The following is a 14,346-nucleotide window of genomic DNA, read 5'->3' on the forward strand; positions in this document are numbered from 1 at the left end:
GAGAGCTTTTCTTGATTTTATTTACTCTATAAGCTTAATGGTTTAAACAAAATTTAACATTTTCCGTTCGATAATGGTTTTACTTCTGTTGAACTTAAACTAATTTGATGCAAAATTAAAGTCTTAAGTGTCCATTGTTTAAATATTATGTCTAGTTAATAACAATTTTAACAGCCAGCTTCATTAATAACACCGGATTACGCAAAAAACTTACTAGGCCTGTATAAACAAACTAAAAACTATTGTAAATTTTATTTTGTTTATAGATTTTTACGTATATACTGTTTCAGTTGAGAAATTCTGTACTGACTTTTTTTTACAATTTATTTTAAACTGTTCCTTTTCATATAAATATGCAAATTTTTTATATCCTATCAGACAAAGAACATTACTTCTAGTCTAAAAGAATGAAATATCAATATGTTTATATCATTTCTGAGGAAAGCTTGATCATAAAGCCCGTATAAGTAACAAGTATAAATTTATTTGTTTCTTTGTTAGGTTTATATATAATGCCTTACTTGTCTACAAAGTATTGAAAACTTTAAACCAAACTTAAGAAAAATCAACATATATCTATCTTATCCATTTAAGCTTTTAAAAGTAAGAACACGATTATTCGGTTAAGAGTTTTAAAAAACCATTTTTAATGGAGAAAGTTGTAATAATTAGTCGAAAATTTAAAATCGTAACTCTTTTAAGTAAATATTAAACGAAGTTAAAAAACTTCACTTATGTTCAAAGTATAAGTAATAAAAATTTGCAGTTTTATTTTACAGTAATTAAAAGTTTTATACGTTCCAGAAGACTTAAAAGTATAACACTTACACTCTTATACAGTATTGGATCAAATTCATGTTTATAAAAACTTGAATATTATCTGTAGAGACTGCATAAATTTTTATAAAACTTTAAGCGTAAAATTTTTATCTCATCATCGATTTGTTAATACATTACGCTCATGCCTTATTAGCATCATTTAATATCGTTGTAAGTTTCAATTAGTTTAAAAAATTAAGTAACATATAAAAATGTTCTCTTACGTTGTTATTAGTGAGTGTAATGCTTTAAGTTTAATTAACAGTAACAAAACTTGCCTTCTTTGTTTAGTAACATAACAATCTATATTTAGAAATATTAGTCACATTTAAAAGAACAAACAAAATTTTGTAAAGTATTACGTAAAATGTGTTATAAATGACTATGTTAAAAAACTGGTAGTTTAAAAATTACACTCAAAAAAATATTTCTGTAATCTACTTTATTAAATTAATCATTAAATTGATGACATAAAATATTTGAAGATTTTTTTTTTCAAAATCTTTCAACAAAAAATAAAAGTAGTTTTACATATGAAAGCAAGTTTATTAATCTTTGATAATTTTATGAGAAAAGAGAATGATTAGAAAGTTCAAGGTATATACTGCATGATATATGAAGGAAATATTTAAAAAGATTACTTTACTTTTTTTGTTTGGATCAAAATGAAATTATAATTTACTGATTTTCATTGCATTACAATATCTTTATAGAAAGGGTGAGATATTTATATTTTAAAAAGGTAACTAAAACTTAAGTTTCCTTTGAAAAAAAAAAGTTTTTATTGTTTTTGTGAAAAAAAAACTATATTTTAACCAGAAGGACAGAAAATTGAAAAATTATAACACATGTTTGTTGAAGTAAAAAAAAAACTATTGTTTTAGATATTTTTCTTTTTTTTTAAATATTACACAAAGTAAAAAGATAATAAGAAATTTTAAAGTCTCTGAAGATCATCATGACATATCAAAAAAAAAATTTAGAAATTTATCCTTTTTTTTGAACTACACAAAGTAAAACGAAAGAAAGTTTTAATGAGAAAGGTTTAAGATCAGAAACCATTGTGACGTATCACCAAAAAGTAACTCCAGCCCCGCTTCCGCTGCCCTCCCAGAATGAAGCTTTTTGCTGCTGGGCAACCACTGTGTGACCCTGCACAATTATTGTATTTAGTATTGTTTATATATTAGTATTGTTTGTATATACACATGATTATACAGGGTTGCCAATTTTTTTTTGAGAAATTTCTTCCAGGATTTCTAAACTTCTTTCAGGTTTTTAAAAACATTTTTTGGTTTATTTTTAGTTTAAAGCTAAGTATAGGGTCAAAAAATCTGTTATGTAGTATAACAACATTAAAAAGATACTTTAATGCAACTTTAAATGTTGCTAAATAAATTATTTTTGATGATGGCATTTTTTTAAATATCTAAATGGTAGTTTATTCGTGTCAAATTAAAATTTTGCTACTTAATATGTAAAAATTGTCAAATTCTAGGTTTTTTGGCAACCCTGATTGTATTACAAACATTGTTTATTGTATTGGCTTATATGTACAATGTATTCAATAATAATTTTATATAATACAATACTTACCTGCATACTTGCCACTTGCGCTGCGTTTGGCGCCATTCCTGGTGGTGGAGGCTGTTTCAATTTATATTTGTTTATATTTCGTACTAATACATATTTTTTATAAAACATCAGGTTACAACTGTTACACACAATAAAAATAAAAACTTAAGTAGCCCTCAAAACTGTGCTTGCTTAGAAAAGTAATATAATTAGTCTGGTTGAAATTCAAATCCGTTTACTACGTTGAAAATGTCAAATTAATGATGAAAGCTTTGTGAGTAAATAGTTCAGTTGGTATTTTAGTAGACAATTTATTTATGAGTTATATAGCATTTCTGATTGAATAAAACAGTCTAACTGTCTGAAATAATAGATAACTAGTATTTGTTCTGACCCCGGATTTACGGCTTACTTGAATTTCCACATTAACTGTACTTATTATTCTAATGATATTATGTTGCTATTTGTTGTAATACTTTTGTTATTATATATTGTTACTATTTATTGTATGTATACTTGCTACTTGTGCTGCACTGTATTAGTAGTTTTAATATATTGTTTTTACATGTGTTGTATGTTATATTTTTGTTATTACTGCATTAAATGCAACTTCTTTGATGGAGTCATTGAAACATGTTTAAGTATTTCTAAAGTAAGTGAAAAGATAAAAACAAACTTAACAATAACATGACACCAACTTTAAAGTGTGTGTAATTAACATAGTTTTAAGATGTTAAACTGCATATATTTGTAACAATATAAAGATACTTTTATTTTTTAAGTGCAAATATAATTTAAATAGTGATCAGTACTGCAAAATAAAAATAAAAAGTATTTTTTTTGGCTTGAGAATATTTTCAACTACAAACAATAAAAATAGTAAATTCTCTACTGGTTTAAAAAATCTATTGCAATCATTCAATTTAGCCAAACTTGTTTTAAACTATGTCAATTTGTAAAGCTTGCATAAGTTTCAAACTATGCTTTTTATTAAAAAAAAACATCTAAATGAGTTTTGTAGTGATTAGTTTTATAGATGCTTTAAAGACATATATGTTTTATTATAATTATAATCATTAAAAAATTAAACTTTAGTCTGTTAATACAATTGGAACAAATGAAACTTAATGAATAATTTCACAGTACTATTTCTTTATTAAACTAACATATGCTTCTGTGTGTTAACAAGTTAATACACTTCAACGCAGCTTAGTAAGTCAAAGAAACAGAAACACGCGTTAGTTTAATAAAGAAAGCGTACTGTGAAAATTTGTAATTATATATTCCAGTGAAGTTGCTTCGCAAGGATCTCTATTAGCATACGCTTAACTTTAAATTTTGAATATTTAAGTTAAATTTACTTTGCAACAAGATATAAAGAATGTTTTTTATTAAAAAAACAACAAAATATGATTAATGCTAGGGAGTTAAAATTTTAAATAAATAAACATATAAAATTCTCTAAAATATTGCAGCAACATAAATAAAAAAAAGTATAAAAACAACTTTAACCATATACAGTAGTTATTAGTAGTTAAAATTAGTGGATCTTGTTCAAAAAATTACACAAACAAGCTTGTTTTTTAATGTATGGTTCAAAGTATAATAGATCAATTGAAAATACTAAAGAGAAAGTTTAAACTATTATCACGAAAACAACACACGATCAAAAAAACATAAAAACCTTAAGCTTTCATGATAAATAAAGTTCAATATTACTTTTGTGTGCTGTTTGGTTTTTTCTATTATTAAATTGCTTATAATGAAAACTTGTTGTAAAATTAAATGGAACTATGTTTAATTTTTTATAATATACATATATTAATTTCAAAAATTCACTGGTGTTTTAAATACATATCAAATATAGTTATAATATAAACTCCAGATACAACATTATACTTTAAAATAAAAGTATATAACAACAGTTTAATCTAAGCTTATTATATAGAAATTTTTTATTATATAGTAAAGTTTTTTGACAGTTATAATAAGGAAAAAAACATATTATTACAGTTATTAAGTAAATTTTTAAAGAAAACTTTGTTGTTTATTTAAAAAAGCAGACATACAGTTGTTGTTTTTAGGCCGAGGAAGGCTGTAAAAAACAAAGTTTTTTTTAATTAACATAATAAATTATAAACTTTTACCATCAGATGAAACTAAACTAAATTTATGAAAAATAATGCTTTGAAAAGAAACACATTTAAATACTTTAACTGAGTGATAAAAACTTCATTAAATTTTAGACAAAGCTACTCAGTACTTATAATTATTTAGATATATGACATATTTTCAAAATACAGTTCAAAAAACAATTAAACTTGGGAGTTTAATTTCTAAAGAACTATTAACACAATACTTCAAGCAATTACACAGCATTTTAGCAGTTTTATGTAAAGTACTTCTCATTGTGAAATACATTTGAAAGCAATGAACTCACAAAATTACAACATACAATACGAAAGGACAATAGATGGCAAACAAAAACCTAAATATTTACACAAGACCAATGTGTGCTTTGTTAAATCAAATGTATGGGTATTGCTTGATAAGGTAAAAAAAGTTATTCATGTTGCATAAAAACATTATTATTTTAAACATAACTTGCTCTATCTTTATACTTTACAAATAATTGGAGTACGTATTTTTTCAGAAAAACTATTTGTTATATATTAAAAGGTTACCGTACTAACTGTTTATAACAAGTATCAAGAAATATAACACAATCTAAGTAAACTTGTAGACATTTGTGGTTATAGGAAGTCTTACTTGTAAGTTGTGTTAACTTTTTAGTATTCACTTGAAGAGTAAAATTTTATACAGGATTGTAAATTTAGCTGTACTGCTAAGCTTCATTAATTTTGCAAATATTGAAGCATTAAACTGTAATATTTAAATATGGTATTTTTTACAATCAGCTACATCTAGGCTGTTTAAAAATATTCTTTTACAATTTAACTTATAGTTATTTAGAAAGAAATAATGTTAGTAGGATATTTGATTCAGAAAAAAAGCTTAAATGTAAAAGCAAAAATGTTACAAACAAGAAGCAAAGTATTTAAAAAATCGACAGGCTAAATTGGTAAAAAACAATAGACACGCTTGAAACATTAAATAAATATAAAATAATGATATAAATTAAAATAATATTAACAAAAAACTTCTAACCATCAAAGTTCCACAGTTCAGTGAAGTGAACAAGAAGCTAGACTTAACAAATACAAAAAAAAACAAGGTATATATAACATAAGTATTAAAAAAATATTATAAGTAAAATAACAAAAACTAAACATAATATTGAATAAAAACTAACAGGCAAGGTGGCACTAGCGCCCCCATCGAACCTCGCCCCACTATCGAAAGCGTTCCTGACAACCACAGTTGTGCCCGTGTTGCCATGGTGACTGACGCCACCTAGTGGTTGACCTGAAAGAACAACTCATAGTTTATATTTATTTTAATTTGTGTGTTATGTATTAGTTTGTTAAGTTTAATTAATTTTATACAATGAGGGCCTGTAAACATAATAAAAACAAAAACTATAAAAAAACAAATAATAAAAGTAACACAGTAGCACTTTATAAAATACAATTTAGTAACAATACGAACTACTAATACCAGGGTACATCATGTTATAAGAAATACTAAGTAAAAAATAAATATTTTTTTAAAGTTATTTAAACTATAACAACAATTATTATTATTTTATTCAAAAAGTTATTTTTTTTTCACCTGAAGTACCGGGATACATCATGTTAATTGGCATGGGTGCTTGCTGCATTGGTGGGTTGTACACCGCTTGGCGGGGAACTCCCGAAGTTCCCGGGTAAATTCCGCCGGGTGGCGCTGCTGGTGGCGGCGGTGCGACGTTGGATTGGGTGTATGGTGGGGGCTGTAAATTAATTTAATCATTATTTTTAAATTATTTAAAAAAAATATTTTGGTATTATTATGAAACACTGGTTTAACTGTTTCTAAAAATTTTGGTATTTTAACTGTTTCTTATTGTTTAACAATTTAATTATGTCACTTATGAGTGTTTTTGGAATGGAGGGAGCAGTAAGTTGTTTTCTATCATTTATTATTAAAATGTTTTATTTTAATTAATTTTTATTTTTTACAAACTAATCAATTAAACTATTTAAATTTTTGTAACTTTTATTTATATTTTTTATTTAATCCACTTTAACTATTATTTTCATCCATATGGCTGATGTGGTTGGCTTTAAAGTAAAGTTTGTACATGTCTAATTTAATTTTAGATTAGACCTATAAACAACATTAGATTGAATTTATTATTTTTAAAAAGTTATTTAAACATTACCTCTAAATGTGATACTCAAGGTGATGACTACAAGTTTTTATAACTATTTAGGTGTAAGTAAAGAAAAAAAAATCTTGTAATATGATTTATTAGTTTTATTTGATTGTTATAAATAGAAACTTTTCTGTACACTAAATTATTTATTTAAAAAGTTTATTTCAAAGTTTTTCTATTAAATTTTAAAAAGAAATTTTGTAGAGTGTTGTTGAAATCTAAAACAAGGTTACATCAGTATCAAATATTTAACCAAACAATATTAATCTTAAAACAAATTCTATTTGTAAAACATTTAGTATTATGAATTATAATTTAAACATTAAGTTTTATTTTAAACTAGATATAATTAAGTAAAAATAAGAATAATTCGTTTTTAAGTGCAGTCAGTTCTATTTATTAAAAACTAACACTTAAGAAAAAAATGTGTATAACAAAAAAACAACATCTCATTTTTCACAAATGACACAGATACAAAGCAAAGTTTTTTTATAGAAAAAATCTTAAGTACAACTTAGTTCTATACGCAATGTTTTTTTATTTAGCTACTTTGTTATCCAGTGACCAATTGAATTCCCAATTCAGTGTAGTTAAGGTCGTAAACAAACCGAAGAAAATAAAGAAACAGCTGTTTAAATACAAACGTGCAAAAAATAAAAAGTTCATACATATATTTATCAACAAAATAACATTTTAATTACACAATAATTGTTTTAAAAGTCGAAAACAGATTTTAGTATAATAAGTATTTTTAATTACTAAAAATTTATAATCAATAAAAATTTCTAAAGTTTCAACATTTTGCAAAGTTGTGTTCTAGCAAATAATTTTTTTTTATCTTATAAAACAATTAAAAAATACCTAGTCTAAATTTTATTAAAACTAATAATTTAAAATAAAGTTCTGTCAAAGTTTCAATGATTTAATATTAAAAAAAAACAACCTTTTAAGTATAATACATATCATATAAAATATAAACGAACAATACTATTTCATCCATTTACAATTCAAAAAATATTTTTTTATCATTATTAACATGGTTTTAAAAGTGTTTGTTTAAAAAAAATTAAACTAGGTGAAACATTATGTATTTTTATAACTTTGTAAAAATTTTATATCTAATTTTGTTAACTTATGGTTTTGGCTGTACAATAATAACTTAAATGAATTTAATTTAAAAACTGTTAAATTATTTTAATAAAACTATTTTTAATTGTTATTTTTTTTTAATTTTTAAGATTTGAACTGTACTTACAGTGATCAAAAAACTAATAATGTATCATTTCTTATTTATACATAAGACTGTTTTTATAAAAATATTCATATAATTTTCATATAAAAGAGTTTATCAATTTCGTTTGTATAGAAAAAAAGTTGTTGAAAATATGTTAAAACCATAATACTTCTTGTATATGAAAAATCTAATTTATCTCTTAACAACTTTTAACTAAAAATATTATAAAAATACTAGAACCACAGAGACAAAATTTATGAGAAAACGGCTATCCAGAAGTTTGTTTAAGAAACTGAAAAACTACAATAACAAATACTTATAAGATTTTGGATCTAAATTATGAAGAATTTACATGTGTTCTTGCTAATAGAGATATAAATAAATAAAACAAACTTAGGGAATTTATATGAACTCACAGCACTACAATATTAATCGGATTTTAAGTTAGCCAGTGTAATTAATATCAGTTATATTGAAAACAAGTACGATATTAAACACATGTTATACTTAAACCACTTTTATATTGTTAAGTTCTCTTTTATGGTTCATACTAGTACAAACTGATAATTATATTCAGCCCTAATTGAGTACTATGTTATATATTAGCCAAAAACAACAATCAAAAAACAAAGAACTCTACAGTATTTTTGAAGCTGTGAAATAACATGATGTTAACTAATATAGCAATTAGTTATAAAAGTAAATACAAACTCCCAGGCAAATTGAGTACAATTTTGTATGTTTTAAAAAATAAACTTATTATATACATTATTGTTATAATTATATATATGCACTAGTACTGCTAGGTGCCATGTTAATAAACTCCCGTAACTTATAACAAACAGTAACAGCACTTCTATATTGAGTACAATGCGGTATGGCAGTTAAAGACGACTATTGTAATTTTATAACTTAAAAGTACAGCCTTGTCATATTGAGTAGCATATACTGTCAAAAATCATAAAACTGAACTACTATAGCAAATATTTCTAAAGCAATCTAAAACTCACAGCGCTACCATATTGAGTATTACGTTGTATTTTATTTATAAACAACAACTATACTATAAATATTCAAATACCCTCACCGCTATATTGAGTAATTTTTTAGTATGTTGAGTAGTACAGAATTTAAAGGACATATGATAACTTAGAGTTATTTATAACATGAAAAACTCACAGCACTGCCATATTGAGCTCCATGTTGTGGAGATCCATATGCTTGCGGTGGCGCCTGTGCAGAATAAGACGGTGGAGCCACTGTAAAGTGATTTAATTATTTTTCTTAAACTGTAACATGTTTTATTTATCTTATTATTATGAGAGGCTGTAAAAAGTTTAGTTGTTCTTTTTTTAGAAGGGAATGTTAAATAATTATATTGTTTATAATTAAAATACTCAATTTTATCTACTATAATATCATCAGTAAATGTTAAATGTTGTCAATAAAGTATTTAAAGTTGTATAAAACATTAAGTATGTATATGCCTGTATAAAACATTATAAATCTTTATGTCAAAAACAAGTAACATGCAAGTACTACTATCAAATAAAAACTTAAACAAACAAAACGAACCACCATACTGCCCTGCCATTGGTTGTTGCTGTGCAGGGTATGCCCCTTGGGTAGGGTATGCGCCCTGTTGAGTTGGGTAAGCTTGTTGTTGGGTCGGGTATGGGCTGCTACCAGGCGGTAAAGCTGAGATTTGAAAGATTTATTGTTTTGATGCAGTATGTTCAAAATAACAATATTTAAAGAGCCAAGTAGGGCTAGATTTTAACAAAAAAATAAACAAAAAACTTGCAACGCTTTTTAGAATGTTTTCAACATAAATAAAACCATATTTACTTAATTTTAATTTAAATCATGAGTACACATTTTTTAAAACATGAAACTAAGTTGTTAGATTTTAAGAGCTACTATCAAGTGGTAATGTTTAAAATGTTTTTATCAGTTGTGATATGTAAGGCTCAAAAAGAATTTTTAGTTTTGGGCGTTACCATAAGTCACAGCTGAGTTTAAAAAAATAAACAAAACTTGCATAATTTTTTTTAAATATAAAGTAATAGCTAAAATTAAAATTAATTTATAACATGAAACTTGTTTAAATCATTAGTCTATGTTATTTTTCAAAATGTATCTTAATATAAAATGTTTTAGCCTAACTGCTGAAGTTTTTAACATTCTATTTCAAAGAAAACATTTTCCAGTGGAAAGTAATTACCAAAATAATATTATTGAGAATATTTACTTTAAATTGGAACTTAAGATAAACTTCAAAACTTTAAAGCAAGAATTTATTTTTCTTCAAACTGTTGTAAATGTATAACTACAAATATATCTTGCAAATAGTTGTAGAAAATAGAAAGTCATAAGTGTAAAAAGTTTTGAGAGTTAGAAAAAAGACATAACAAAACTGAAAAAAAAAGGTATAATTTTCTGCTCAAATTAATGATCTCTAACTATAAGTTATAGTTAATTATAAGCTATAGTTATACCTATAGTGTACAACTTATGTTTAGTATAAAAAAAATTTATTTTTTCCATGCAAATTTACTTAATTGAAATAATTTGTGAAATTATTAGTCATAGTTAAACTTATTAAAATAAAAACAGAAATATTAATTCAACACATATTGTGTTTATATAAGACATTTATAAAATTGAAAAAAAAAGTATAAATATAGTGACAAAGAAGCAAGGTTGTTTGAAAACTGAAAGTACAACACCATTAAGCTGATAATTAAAATTAAACTAATTAGAAGCATTGAAAGTTTTTGTAAAAACAAATTGATAAATAATATGTTACCTAAAAGGAAACTTATAGGGACAAAAATGTATAAAAAATAGGTAGTAAAGTTAGTAGTAGTACAAGCAAAATAAAAGTTTTTTATTTTTTGTGATATTAATAAGCAAATAATATTTTTTATATTAAGTGTGATTTCCACATGCTTAAGCTCATCCAAATATCTTACCAGTAGTGGACATCTTTTTATATCCTAAAAAGTTTTTTTTGTATTTATTAAAATTTCATAACAGTGCAACAACTAAATGTTTTTAGTTTTAAAGTGTAAAGTAAAACAGTAAGTAAATTAATTAATTTTTTTTCAAAACCTCCTGAAATCATGACACAAACTAATATATATTGTTTTAAATGTTTACAATTTATACTATAAGCTAATACTATTAAAAAATGTATCAAATAAAATAAAATAAGTTTACTTATAAATGGTAGCCACTCTTTGAGTCAAAAAAAAATCAACTGCCTAGAGTCTTTTGAGTGTTTTTAAAATCCTTAAAAAAGTTTTTTTATCTTTTAAAAAGTAATACAAATCGAGTCCTTCAAAAACATAGGTCAAAAAATTTTAAAATACTACAAATAAACCAATTAACTCTCATTAAAATTCTATAAAAATGTGTGATTATTTGTAAAAATTGTAAAACTGTTCTGAGTTTTTATGAAAAAAAATATCCCGAGTCAGCCTGAGTTTAAATAAAATCAAAATATGAGTATCCTGGGTGTGTGACAACCCTTTGTATATTTTTTTTACATAAAACAATTTAATTAGTCCTTTAATAGTTTAGTTTTAAGTATTTTTATTTCTAAATAAAAATCTAATACCAAAAACAATTTTCACTTCTAATCTAGGTGTGTTACAAAACTAAGATTATTTTTAAAAGTAATCTTTTAACAATGTTTTATTACATAACAATTCTATATTTTAATTATAATTTATGAATACTGTTGTTATTCATACCTCCTTTTTCGCTTTTCTTTGGCATGCTTGTTGATTGACCAGATCCCATTAATATTATATGTACTGAAAAGTAGAAATATATATAATAATTTTAAACAGGTATACTTAAAATCAATTAAAACTAAAATTTGAAAAAAAATATCTAATTGGTGGAAAAAAATGTAGAAAATGAAAACTGTAATTAAAAAAGAAGTTTCAAAGCTTTTGAGACGGTACTTTAAGTAGCATTTTAGAAAAAATATTTTATAAAAATTTAGCTTTGTGTTTAAAACTTATACAAAATACTTAAATTTTCAATTGTATATTTTATTGGTTTTCAACATAAATTACAACCACTGTAGTTGGAATAACAAAAAAATGAATAAACTGAAATGAAGCTGTAAATAGACTTATAAATTTATTTTCAAATTAATTTACAAGCTTTTTGTTACATAGCGGTTTTAAATGTTATATAAAAAACAAAGAACATTTGTGCTCTAAGTATCTTCATAGAAAAATGAAATCTAAATCACACTTATTAAATAAAAATTATTTCAAAAGTTAGTCTTGAAAAAACTTAGGTGTTATGTTTATAAGTTTGAAACAAACTTTAAAATACTATCTATAAAATGATAAATAAAGTTTGCTTGTGTAAATTTTACTTCAATCTGTAAATAACTTGTATTTACAAAGTTTACAGTTAAGTTTTTGGAAAAAGTATGCAACACATGTCAGTTTTTAAACTTATGGAACATATGTTAAAACAATATATGTGATCATAACTTACAAGATTTGAAATGTTTTTAAATAAATATAAAACAATAACCACTAGTATAAAACTAAATTTGAATTTTAAAACAGTTTTATAAGTTATAACAAAGTCCATAGGAACAAACTTTTTTTAATAAAAGTTAACACTTCTATATCAAACAAGAATTTTAAGGCTAAAGTAATTATAGAAAGATATATTACAAAAATTTACAAAAAAAATTTAACACTTTTTTTGTAAATTGGATTACTTAAAAACAGTCTTATTAGATTATTTTAGTTTGCTTCTTTGATAACGTTTCATTTCTTTTATTTGATCCACAACACCTCAAAAGTTTTTTTTTAAATAAACAAAAAGCAAATAGTAGCTTTATTAAAAATCTTCAAATTAAAATAAAGGTTTAAAAAACTGATTTGAAAACAAGTCATTCAAAAAGAATAAAATAGTTTTAATTTAGCTTTATAAGTCAGTTAAAAGAAAACTGCTATTTGAAGTCTTCAAGAAAATTTAAAAGTTTTTTATGGTTTCACTTAAAAAATGAGTAAGGTTCTACAGTTAAGGGAATAGGGAGGGTCCAACATTTTTTTTACTAAAAATAACATTGTATCTTATATGAAAGCTAAAAGTACAAACTACAAGTTAGTTTTTATAGAATTTAAAAAAATTATTTAACTTTTGAGATATTGTAATTTTTATAAAAAAATTCCGATACAAACGTATGGACCGCAAATTTTTCAACAGCAATTTTCTCTGAAATTTAAAAAATCACTAAAAACTTATCTCCTCTTTTATTTTTTGAGCTAGATACCTCAAACTTTCAGGAAACGTTCCTTTTGTAATTTAGAAGACTATGAATGTTGAAATTTTGAAAATATTAAAAAATTAAAAATTTTAGATAAAAAAAACAAAAAAATAGGTAGTTTTTTTTTGATAAAAACTTTATTTTTCAAAATTAAAAAAATTCCCGCATTCAATCTTTTTAAATTTAATAATACACTTTCTGTGAAAATTTGAAAAAAATTGCTTAAAAAATGAAGGAGGAAATAGATTTTTAGTGAAATGGTCTTTTTTCACATTTTTAGTTTGTGTCTTCCATTAGGAACCTATTGAGGTCACCAACTTTGATCGTTCATATCTCAAAAATTACTTTGAATTTTTTCAAGCAGTTAAAAATTTCTGAAAGCTCAGACAAAACTATATGAGAAGATCAAATTGTAAAAATCAAAGTGGACCCTTCTATGCCCTTAAAATCTAAAATTTGAAAAAATAGCTCAGACTATTCAAACAAATCAAGATAAATAAATAATTGTTAAATCTTAGAAATATAATACTTATGTTTATCTTCTTTAACCAAAGTTGAGAACTCTGATTATCGCATAAAATTGTCTCTAAAAGTGTAAAATAAGTTATCAACTTTATATAAGTTATCATGCAAAAACGTAAAGCTTTGTTAGAGTAGTGGTATAAATTTTTTGCACATCACTTAAAATCCAGAACCAACCTTCCCAAAGTTTGAAAGAAAAAATATGTCAGAGCTTAACTGTCAGCTAAAATTAGTCAGAGATGTTTTTTTTACACTTGCAAGCTTTTAATGAGACTTGACAAGTTATATATCTGCAATACATCAAATTCAAATTAAAAAACAAAATCTTTGAAGTTTGTGAGCCCCAGCACAAGGTAAATAGCCAAATACTAATTAAATGTTTACATAACAATTAAACTAATGTAAACTACTTTTATATTGCGATAGAACAGCTTTATCTGAAATAAACAAAAACTGCACAAAGACAGAAAAGTAATACTTAAGTAGTTGAATTGCACTACATTTGCTTTTACTAGAGTTTTTGTTTATAAATTGTCACTACTGATAGGTTTTACATCAAATTCAAAAAGT

The 14,346-nt window shown here is 24.0% G+C and overlaps 1 protein-coding gene across 2 annotated transcripts; it reads right to left on the reverse strand.

Moving 5' to 3' along the window:
* Positions 1-1,378: 1,378 nt before the first annotated feature.
* Positions 1,379-14,068, reverse strand: LOC145840637 (uncharacterized). Of its 2 annotated transcripts, XM_082947954.1 has the most exons (9): positions 13,954-14,068; positions 11,705-11,767; positions 10,922-10,945; positions 9,522-9,644; positions 9,126-9,205; positions 6,127-6,286; positions 5,708-5,820; positions 2,416-2,466; positions 1,381-1,971 (listed from the first exon to the last, which is right to left on the reverse strand). In XM_082947954.1, exons 2-9 carry the CDS (start codon positions 11,751-11,753, stop codon positions 1,891-1,893), a joined length of 681 nt encoding a protein of 226 aa, XP_082804080.1. In that variant the 5' UTR covers positions 11,754-11,767; positions 13,954-14,068; the 3' UTR covers positions 1,381-1,890. The 2 variants fall into 2 exon arrangements, with proteins under 2 accessions (XP_082804082.1, XP_082804080.1); XM_082947956.1 differs by lacking the exon at positions 10,922-10,945 and having other exon boundaries at positions 1,379-1,971.
* Positions 14,069-14,346: the final 278 nt, after the last annotated feature.

Source organism: Thalia democratica, chromosome 7, assembly GCF_965202585.1.
Source record: "Thalia democratica chromosome 7, ktThaDemo2.hap1.1, whole genome shotgun sequence".
Taxonomy (NCBI): Eukaryota; Metazoa; Chordata; class Thaliacea; order Salpida; family Salpidae; genus Thalia; species Thalia democratica.

Bases quoted from the DNA above. Each gene is read 5' to 3' on its own strand.
- LOC145840637 (XM_082947954.1), bottom strand. From the start codon at position 11,753: ATGGGATCTGGTCAATCAACAAGCATGCCAAAGAAAAGCGAAAAAGGA. The intron at 9,206-9,521 runs GTTCGTTTTGTT...ATCACTTTACAG, and splicing joins AATGGCAGGGCAGTATGGTG to TGGCTCCACCGTCTTATTCT. The intron at 5,821-6,126 runs GTGAAAAAAAAA...TTGTTCTTTCAG, and splicing joins GATGTATCCCGGTACTTCAG to GTCAACCACTAGGTGGCGTC.